This window comes from Notolepis coatsorum, assembly GCF_963971535.1.
Source record: "Notolepis coatsorum genome assembly, chromosome: 11".
In the NCBI taxonomy this organism is placed as follows: domain Eukaryota; kingdom Metazoa; phylum Chordata; class Actinopteri; order Aulopiformes; family Paralepididae; genus Notolepis; species Notolepis coatsorum.
In genome coordinates this window covers 94,903,746-94,914,859 of record NC_140175.1, presented here as the reverse complement: position 1 = coordinate 94,914,859, position 11,114 = coordinate 94,903,746, and the positions used below count along the sequence as shown (strand labels likewise).

The 11,114-nt window shown below is 44.3% G+C and overlaps 1 protein-coding gene across 1 annotated transcript; it reads right to left on the bottom strand.

Annotated features, from left to right (window-relative positions):
• Positions 1-323: 323 nt before the first annotated feature.
• On the bottom strand, positions 324-10,258 carry LOC311236700 (Golgi phosphoprotein 3-like). Its single transcript, XM_084324425.1, has 5 exons — positions 9,752-10,258; positions 8,829-8,960; positions 8,352-8,466; positions 6,283-6,443; positions 324-2,898 (listed from the first exon to the last, which is right to left on the bottom strand). The coding sequence occupies exons 1-5, from the start codon at positions 9,962-9,964 to the stop codon at positions 2,635-2,637; spliced, it is 885 nt and encodes a 294-aa protein (XP_084180551.1). The 5' UTR covers positions 9,965-10,258; the 3' UTR covers positions 324-2,634.
• Between the last annotated feature and the right edge of the window lie 856 nt (positions 10,259-11,114).

Sequence of the window (11,114 nt, the reverse complement as noted above, 5' to 3'; positions counted from 1 at the left end):
TAAGTTAAAAAAAAAATATATATATATCTAGGGTTCCCTTTCCTGATTGGATAAAGTGGGAGCGGGATACCAGAAAATGTATTTCCCGTTTACTGCAGAGCAGAGGGACTGGGAGACCCATGTTACTGACCAAACACTATAACAGTGATGGCTGTCAGAATGTAGAGCTATTTAACACAAGAAATACCACTTACGGCTCCTTTAAATAAAAAATTAAAAACACTACTCTGTGCATAGTTCACATTCTGTGAATTAAGGAGGAGGTGGGTCGACAAAAACCAAAGCGACCCATAATGAAGAAAGACAACCGGGTGAAACTGTGCTAAATTCAGGCACTTAAAGGATCCATCCTTTATTTGTGTGTGGTAATACAAAAAGCATACAGAAGTATAGAGGACAGGAGATCCCTTTCATTGGATTTCATTTCATCGTACACGTAAAATGTCTAATAATTAATTACATAGCAGTCTTTCCTCTGTAGCTACATCCACAAGTCCCGCCCCCGCCCCCCCTTGCCCTCCACCAATGGCATGCACAGTCTCCCTTCACTGTACACGGACTCGAGCCATCCTTCACACACTCACAGGCATAAATGGTGGAAGGGAATGACACAAATACAGTTATGAAAAGAACCGACGGGTCTAGACCAGAGAGCCACTCTTCTTACCGGGATGTCGGTTTCCAGGAACGTGAAGATTTACTCATTCTGACAACACAACTTCTTCCAATGGATTCTACACATACATAAATCAATCTATCGAGTCTCTTGGACAAATGTTTTAACTCCCCGATCCCAGGAAACCAGCCCTTGTGCCTGGCGTACACTACAGTTGAATGACAAATACAACGAGAAATAAAAACCATAATATAGTATAAACATAAAAACTGAAGGGTTATATTGTCAGAAGGAGATCTTTTAGAGTTTCTATAAATATAATTTACCCCCTTTACCAGAACTGTTCTCATCCTAATTATATTACAAGGAACACACCAACATGATGGGTATTGGTCTTACAGTCTTCTCCAGAGCCAAGATGATAAGATACCGGTTTCCTCTCTTGTGCGTTCAGTAGAAAGCTAACGGGCCACATGTTAGCCTAGCTTAGCACAATGAATAGAAGAGAATGCGTAGCGGCTAGCCCAAGTGTCGACTAGTTTTAGCTAGGCTAGCCGTTTTTATTCATTGTGCTGAGCTAGGCTAGCGTGCAGCAAGATAGCTTTCTACTGAGCGCACAGAGAGGCCATTGGTATCCATCTTCTTGTCTGACCCTGGAGATGGCGATACACGCATCCCATAATGTTGAGGATGAGTGTTCCTTTAATAATTAGCTACAGGCCTTTGTCAAAAATCCGATGTTAGCTATAGGCACAGACATTTGGATCCGTGTCAGTACCAAATAAAAGATTAGATCGTCAATTGTACGTGCACCTTTATGTCTCACATTGAGAGCATAAATATGTGAATAATAGCGTTCTCTATGAATCAGGAAAAGGGACTTTACAAGTGTTTACAAATTGTTGTTTTAACCTCTGGAAAACATGGTTGCTAAGATGCAATCCCATCTTCACTAGTGGGTTACTGAATCCAAGGAAATCCCTCTAAATATCGCCCCAACGACGGGGGCTACTGACTGTGCAAAATAATTGGGAAATTATAAAAAGGCTACACAAGCATCCGTTAGCAACATAAACAGAAGTGAGAACTGGCCACGTCAACCATAGCACATAGACGTCACCCTCCTCAAACACAGAAGACAAACACACTTCTGTTTGACTCAGGTTTTGTTCTCGTTTCAGGCCTCGTCGTTCTCTTACCCACCTGTGGTGATACAAGATCCGAATGTAAGCCATCAGCTGGATCCTCCCCGACACCCTCTCCTCCTCAAAATGCAATGGGGAGGGGAGGGGGGGTAGGTTGGTTGGTTGGAGAAGAGAAGTCAGGAGAGCAGACACGAGGAATCAAGAAGAGACAGCCAAGCCAAGCCTATGGTAGCGTTGACCGCTCGCTGCTGCTCCGAACACAAAAAGAGATTGGCCAGGCGGAAGCAGAGGGGATGTGTGAGTGCTAACTAACTGTAGTAACTGCCGCCAAGTCGCTTGCTTTCCTTTATCCTTGCGTGGAAGAGTGAATTGCAGAGAGGCCAGGGGCTGATTCTGGACAGATAGAACTCATTGAGGAGAGATGGTGCTTTGTTAAGGAACTGCACATAGGAGGGAGTAACATACACTTCACACAACCTTGTCTCAAATAAAAAAGGGGAAGCCTGGCCCTTCTTCATTTTTATCATCATAATTTCTGCCACCTCCATTGTCCATCACTGTCGTTTAACATGAGGGGCAGAGGCCGGTCTGTTTGTAGTAATGAGTACATCCAGTCTCCCCCGTGGCAGATCATATCCTTCACAGGGTGAAAGTAGCCACCAATCAGATGTCATTCAGTGAAGGTTTCCAACCAATCAAATGTCAATTGGTGAAGCCCGCCACCAATAAGATCTCATTGGGTCAACATGGCCAAAATCTCATTTTGGTATAGATGACTGACCAGGCGCCCCCCGACCGAAACAGATTGTCTTATTAGGTAAATTCTGTCAACCAATCAAATGTCACCGAGCCCAGCCAGATCCTCTCTGGGTCTCACTTGGTGAACGCCGCCACCACGGCCCACATGAGTTCGTTGGCGCTGGGCTTTGTGCTCTCCCCCTCCGGCTCCAGGTCCAGCAGGGTGCGCACTCTCTTCATGCCCATCTCATACTGCTCGTCCTGCAGCGGAGCGAAGGCGTTCTCCAGCACGTCGGATGAGTGGGCCAGAAGGATGAGGGACAGGACCCGTTTGTCCATGCGGTGAGGGTCGTTCACCCATTTCTCCAGAACGGACTCCTGAACCTTCTTGACCAGTCGCTGTGTGTGGAACAAATAAAATGTGTATTAGATTACAAATATTTAATATTAGATAAGATTGAAATTTTTTTAAATATATTTGTCCTCTATCGTAGACATTTGTCTTTTGCTCCACCATCGTTGCGATCATCGAGACACAGTACAAACACCATACAGGCACAAAAGACATTGGGCCAAAACAGCCCAATACATTGACAAAAGATAAACAACAACAACAAAAACACAGAGCTTCAGGTACTTAACACTATGATCGCCGCGGACGAGTTAAGACGTCATTCCGAGCCATGCTCATTCTGCCGAAGACGCCGTAACTCGTCTTTGATGTCAATATTTCAAAAATCTGTCATCGAAATCATATTTCCTTTCCGGAGCCCTGAGACACAAGTGTGATCTCCGCTCAACTCTCTAGCAGTTCAAGAGCGCCATCTGGTGGCCGATCGGCAGATCGCCAACCGGATATTAACCTTTGAACCGGTAGTGCTCATCCATATGTGGTCCGGCCACTCGCTATAGCTCCCGCGACTCCATCTTGAAACACTGGATAATAGATTGCTCGCCCTAACTCAATAAACAACGTTATTTGGACGTATAGACTATTATACAACCTGGAAATGGATCGGGCATTTCTACATCCCATAATAGAAAAAAATCTGTTCCACGCTCATCTGCCAGCGGCGCGAGGAAGCCACGGTAAGATTCAGCGTTATTTTCTAACGTTTTCTATACTAACTGATCTGATGAACATATGACCCACTCTGGATGAATCATCTGACGCTGCCCACAGAATTATAAACTATCCCCCGCCCATCCGGTCAACATCAGATGATGCGTAGAAACTTCTAGAAGTACGTGCAGTTGACATTTTTTATCTCGCACAGATTCCTACCAAACTGTATTTGATCATCAATATAATGCATTTGGGGCTATAAATCACGTTCTGAAGAAAGCTGCAGAAAACGATAAAAACATACTTATACTTTAGACCATATTTTAGTATGAATATGTGAATGAAAAAGTTTAACGTTGCTACACCCTGAACAATACATATAGGACATTGAATGGGCCATAATAATGGCAGTTTAGCAATAGAATTTAAAAAGTTATAGAAATCCGGTGTGGGTGGATTTGGATGAAGGGCGCTTGTTTTTATTATAGCCTCCTCCCGTTTTGCCAGTACTGTGGTAAAACTGATAGCGTGTGGTTTAGGAACAGGGAGTTTTTCACAAATCCAGCGCTCCCTTTCTTGGCTGTGACGTAGTCACGTTACATTCGGAGGCAGACAGTCGATCTGCCAATTACGTCCCACCGCTTGCACCCACCTCTTCTTCTTACCACCAATCAGAAGCTCTCGTTCGTTTATTTACCTCCGGATTGTCAGCCATTACTCTACTCGGAGCTAACGTTATCTCCCCGCCAGCCACATTGACAAGTACCAGCGCTTATACATTACTGGCAAATGTCTTGTTGCACTTGTGGCAACGAGCGTTGTCAGCATCGACTTTAGTAAAATAGACCCAGACTTTTGAACGTTTCGTTCTGTCCGCCATTATGAGAGCAGAGCCGTCTGTACTCGGCAGCGCAGCACCCGTGTGTGTGTGAGTGAGTGTGTGGGAGGGGAAGAGAGGAGAGAGCACAGCACAGCCCGCTCCCCGCGCAGGCAGAGACACAGAGGCAGGAGAGATATAGACAACGGCCAACAAGATTAGTTTGCGACGTTTAAATTCCTCAAAAAAAAAACTCCATAATTTCTCGAGTACCGATAGCAGTACCGATGACGTCGGAGCTTATAAATACTAAAAGAAAAATATTATAATACAATAAATATCGGTTATCGGTATCGGTTATCGGCTTGAGGAGCATAAAGTTATCGGTATCTGTGTCAAAAAATCAATATCGTGCATCCCTAGTTGATATGAGAAATATATCAAGATTTTTTTTAATAATTTGGTATTACTTATTACTGGATCCTGTAATCAAATCGCAGTGGAAGAGTAACAGTGTTTTTCTTTTGTTTTACCAACTCTACGCAGAAATTAGGCCTTTTCTTTTCTCGAAAGTCATATGGTTAATGGCAGCCATTATTGGAAGAAAAGAGAACTACAAAAACATTCTGTGAAAGGCCTCAATTGAGTACCTCCAGACAGGGAACAAAATAAGTACCTGCCAACCGCGGGCAGATTTAAGGTTTAGCGACTAACAATGAGAGGTCTGCCCGCCACCTGGCGTGTAGTTCATATCGATACTCTTATTTTGAAAATCCTGTGCGGGTGTCATTTCCGCCCCAAACGCAGCTCCAGTCATAATATCTATGGCTCCGGCAGCTAGCAACGTTCGGTTCATATGATACTCTTATTATGAAAAAACCCATGGCAACTCCGCGAGTCATATCCGCCCAGTCCGTGCTTCGGCTTGCATTAAAGCCTTGCAGGGCTACACAGCAGTGCGCCTATTTTGCGAGCCGAAATAAGTCCATGGTGTTTTTTTTCTTCTCACAACGGGTCAAATGCATCTAACATGCGTTGCATCGTCGCCATTCCTTTATGCCCACATCGCCCGAAATGAACGTTATATTAGCGTAAGCTAACAAGCTAATCCTGATCAGAGGCAGAGCCATAGTGAACAGCAGACAGTGTGGACTGAGGAAAGGGAAATGGGGGGGGGGGGCACTCTCCCTTTCCCTGTGTGTGCGTTTGGAAAGACGATGAAGTCACTAGTCAGGACTCAGGACAGGAGTATATTATAGTAAACTGAGGATTACTGAGGATGGACAGATAATGTTGATAAGTCAAATATAAAAAAGTTTCGAGAGGAGTGGAAGTTTGAAGACAGACTAGACTACAATATGATGCAGGGGTGGTGAGTTAAAACAGTGTGTGTGTCCGACCCCACTTCTATGTTTCAATAAATTATTTGCATTTAAAACTATTAACGCTGACTCATTCCTTCAGTCCACTCAATTATGCTAATATTCCTTATGTTGTTTATGATATTAATTGAAAATAGCATATGAGAGTATTATAATAGTAATAATAACACAAGGCGATATACTAAAGAGCTATTTATAATTTTTGGCTGGTAAAAAATCTGTCTGGCTGGTAGTTTTTTAAATCTACCAGCCACATGGCTGGTAAGTAAAAAAGTTAATTTTGTTCCCTGCCTCCAGACAAAGAACCATACAAGTCCGTTCTAAGTTCAGAGGAGCAATGGTTGCAAACTTTATTATCTAAAGACGGTTAGTGTTGTTGTTCACTCAACTAAACATTCACATTTCGAGGTCAACTTCACAAATACATGAGTTTTCACTGACTTAACACGGTTCTTCAGTACAAGGGTTCAATTATTATTGTTAACATTTCCAAACACCTGTAACCTGTGGCGCCTCACCTGTTTAATAGTGCTGTTGGTGAGCGGATGGGTGGTCATGTCAAACAGCAGGAAGTTCTGTTTCTCTGTAGTCAGCACACCTTTCTCCACCAGGTTCTTGGCCAGACGCTCTCGGACGTTCCTCAGCTGGTAGTGCAGCTTAAGAGGGTTCCATGTTTCCCCTGACGGACAAAACAAACAACAACGCTGAAACTGTGGCTCTTATCAACAGCTGACTGAACACCCCCCCCCCCCCCCCAGCATCAGCCCTCTACCACACATCAGCCCTCACATTCTGCAGCCTGCAACTCTTCCCCCTATGTGTGTGTGTATGTATGTATGTATGTATGTATATATATATATATATATATATATATATATACATACATACATACATGACCAATATATATATTAGAGGTTGACTGATGGCAGATTCTTAAAAAGGAGGAAAAAGCTAGTAATAAATACAAAAGTAATAAATACACCCCCCCCCCCCACGACCAAACTTTGGCCCGATGTGTTTAGGTTGTAACAAGTTACTCATGATGACCCCCTCCCAGCGCTCATAACAGAGGATTATAAAGTGTGCGATTTCATTTCACGAGTGGATAGTTATGTGGCTGGATTAGAAGAGAACGGCAAACTAGTAAAAGTAGCCGCCGTGAAAAGTTTCCTAATCTTCTCCTCCCAGTCCGCCTGCCTGCGTTATATATTCACTATTCAGAGATAACAGGGTCAGATATGACTTGAACGCCACTCGGCAGCCTTGCTGTAAAACCAGCTGTTCCAACGTTTACATTGTAAAAAGGAATAAGTCTGTCGCACATTTGTGGCTGCATATCTGTACAGCAGTTACCAAAGAGGCCTAATGTTAACAGCCACTTAGATTACTATCGAGAGTCAATCACACGCACACGCACACAGATATTGTCAGCAAAAGTCCAAAGTGGCCTTTATTATCCGATATGGCCACAGTTGTACAAGGTCCTAACGACCATGCTTGCTACTAGGAACAGAGATGTCGTGCTTACGGCAGTTATCTTCAGTCTAATGCATTGATAATGCCATACTATAACCAACAACATTCATGCCCATAATTGTACAAAGAAAGCCATCTTATATAAAGTAAACTTTTCATTTAAATATAAATTATCTCAGGGGTACACAATGACATTACCTTGACTGTGTGCATGGAGCCTCCATGCAAAGCGGTGATGCATGTCTTGTATCGCCACCTTCTCAAGTGTAATATCTAAGGCTCTTACACGTGTATAGACTGTATCCCGTGTACAGGATATTCTGCCCACCCCTGTAAATACTTTAATTTATATTCTATATGCTATTATATTACATTTATTAGTCTCGTATTACTCTATATTATGTACAGCCGTGACACTTGACATTTATCTTTGATTATTTGCCCCGCTGCTTTAGCACAATGATCCATATACTCCTACTTGTTTTTAATAGGGATGCATTTATGTTATGGCCAATAACTAATATTAATTATGTCAATATGATCTATATAAATAAGCCATTTTATGATAATCACATTTTGTACACACTATACAATCACAATCCTGTGCTGCGTCATTGTCACATGCAAGTAACGTTACCAAAATAAACCATGTGGCCAAAAGAAACAACAACAAAAAAACACACAACGGCAGCTAGACAGAGAAATGATCACCAGTTGTTCACACCAACCCAGTTTTGCTCATTGGACCGATGCAATCAAAAAAGAAATCACTATCACCAGCCAATATATGTTTGCAGATATACATCTGCCCAGTTTTACTCATCAGATCGAAACAAATATATGAAAGAAAAAAAAACGATACAATCGGCCGATATGGTCGCCGATATATTGTGCCTTCCTAGTTTTTAATATTATTCTACATGTGCCGATTGTATCTTCTTTGTGTGAGCAAGCACCAAGCCAGAGTCCACGTACATTGTAATGGTGAATAGGTGCAAGGTCCCTGTGGACAATGTAGCTGTAACATATACTGGGAATCATCTGGGCGTATTGCATGGAGACTATCGTGTGTGTGTGAGTTTGGTCGGCAAACAAAGTAGGCTTATCTCACCGCTAAGCAGCTCTATCCAGCTCTGCACCGTCTCCGGAGGCTGGGTCTCTTTGATATGCTTCAGAGCCTCGTCTAGTAGCATATCACCTGTAGGCGCGTCAGACTTACAGATGACCTGCGCACACAGAGAGGAGGGAAACTAAAATTAGGCTTCCAGATATCCGACATATCAGGGCGCGACAGTGGGTCAGGAGGTAGAGCGGTCATCTGATCATCTGAAGGTGGCTGGTTCGATTCCGGCGCCTCCAGGCAGCATGTCGAAGTGTCCTTGAGCAAGACACTTAAACCCCAACTCGACCTGATGAGCAGGTTGACAAACTTGTATTGTAAATGCAACCGTTTACATAATCATGTCTCCGATTACACAAAGACACCCTGTATAGAACAACACAAAAACACCATTACAACACAACACATACTATGCGCTTTCCCCCCACCACACACAAGACACCCACCCTACCGCATTCCTTAACATACCTTCCTTGCCAGCAGACTCTTTCTTCTCATCCCACAGGCCTCCAGCTGCAGCCTGCCTCTCAGGGCCAGCTCGATCAGCATACACCCGCGGAGACCTGAAGAGATGCAGTCGTTCCAGAATGACGTGTAGCCCTGGGGGGGGCAGAAAAATAAACAACAATGGACGTTAGCTGACGTGTTCGTAACAAGGTTTATTATGATGACAGTTCCGGGATGAATGCGTCCCAAGATCCTGCTGGCAAACCTGTCAAATAAACAGAGCCGGAGCACTGGGCAGTTAGCTGCTCAGCTAACTAAAGGGACTGGGTGATATGTTGTTGACGTTGGACAGTTAGGTTTAATAGATATCCGTTTACAATCGAGTGTAACTTGACGTTTTGCCACTGGCACTGTGGCGGTTATATGACATGATTAAAATGAGCGATTGGACAACTTGACAACCCCAGTGCTTTGCTAGCTAAGCTAACATTAAAAGGAACACTCCAACATTTTGGGAAATTAGCTTATTTGCCATCTACCCTGGAGTTAGACAAGAAGATGCATACCCTTTTTTCTTCTGTGCATGCAGTAGGAGTAGGAAGACGCGCACCGTTAGCCTAGCTTAGCGTCAGTCACTGGAAGTAGGTTCCTCCATTAGCCTAGTTCCCAACGTCTTCCTACTCCTACTACTGCATGCACAGAGAAGAGAAAGGTATGTACATGTATCTTCTTGTCTAACTCCAGGGTAGATGGCAAATAAGCTAATTTCCCAAAATGTTGGAGTGTTCCTTTAAAGTGAGCGATTCGACAACAACTGACAACAACCCCAGTGCTTAGTTGCCAGCTAAGCTAACACTAACATTAGCAAAACAAAGCTAGCGATCTAACGTTACAAAGTGACACAACAAGACAGCGAGAGAGACGAAAACAACACCAGCCCGCACCTCTCGATCCTTCAGTCCCAACAGCAGCACCTCCTCCATCAGCGTGAGCCTGGTCTCCTTGGAGTCGGCCCCCCGGTCCTCCTCCTCGTCCTCCGCGCGGCGCGCCGCCTCGTCCTCCTCGTCCCCGGAGCCGCGTCCCTCCCGGTCGGCGTGGCGAGTGGCCTCGGTCCGCCTCTGCACCAGGCCCGACGTCCTCTGCGTCATGGAAGCCATGGCTTCTCTTCAGCTTGTTGTCGTCCTGGCTTTAACAGCGACCAAATCCAACACAATTATTGTGTATCCCTCGAACCGTCGGCGAGTAGTGTGGTTTGTTTGTCAAGGCATATATAAAGCGACCGATGGTGGAGATTTACTCGATAATAATCGGTGAGTTTTAGAGCTGTGACTGTGACAGCCAGCAACAGATTTTTTTTCTCCACTTCTTCGATTCGACTCTCTTCTCTCCACTTCCTGAACCAACGTGGTGGCATTTGATGACGTCACATATAGACTCCTCCTCCTCACTCTCTCTCTCTTTCCTTCTCTATCCCCCTCTCTCCTTCTTTCTCTATCCGTTTCTCTCTCTCCCCTCTCCCTCCTTGGTCCGTGTACCCCCCCTCTCTCATTCTTTCTCTATCCCCCCTCTCTCTTTCCTTCTCTATCCCCTCTCTCTCCTTCTTTCTCTACCCCCCCCCTCTCTCCTCTCTCGCTCGCTCTCTCTCTCTCTCTCTCTCTCTCTCTCTCTCTCTCTCTCTCTCTCTCTCTCTCTCTCTCTCTCTCTCTCTCTCTCTCTCTCTCTCTCTCTCTCTCTCTCTCTCTCTCTCTCTCCTGTGTTCATTACATAAGTGGCACTCAGCACTCACAAATTGTGATGGCGCCGGAAATAAACAGGACTCGGAGCCTAATGCCAAAGTACTATACTAATGCTGTGTAGTGTTTACAAGTCTGCTTCTGTTCAGAAAAACAACCGACTAATTTTAAAACATGTACAGTCGCTACTCATAAAAGAGGAAAGGAAAACGAATAATGCAATATGCAATTGTCCCACCAGATGGCAGACTGGTCTAGGGAAAAAGTTGTCAGTCAGTCACAGCCATACCATAAAGACCAATCACAATTCCCTCCCCTTGGCCCTACCCCTCGAGATAAAGCTGGGAACGAGGTTACCCTACCCCTCGTTTTTGGATTTCCTCGACTGGGCAGTGGTCCTTCAAAACGAAGCCAGCCCACAACGGGTAGGGGTTTACATCTTGTAGTGATAACTAAGAGTTATGTTATGTATCAATGTATTTGTTTTTGATATATTTATTGTATACACAGCCCTTTATTTTGTTTGTTATATCGTTTGGGGCTGTACCTTGCTCAAGGGCACTTCACTGGTTAG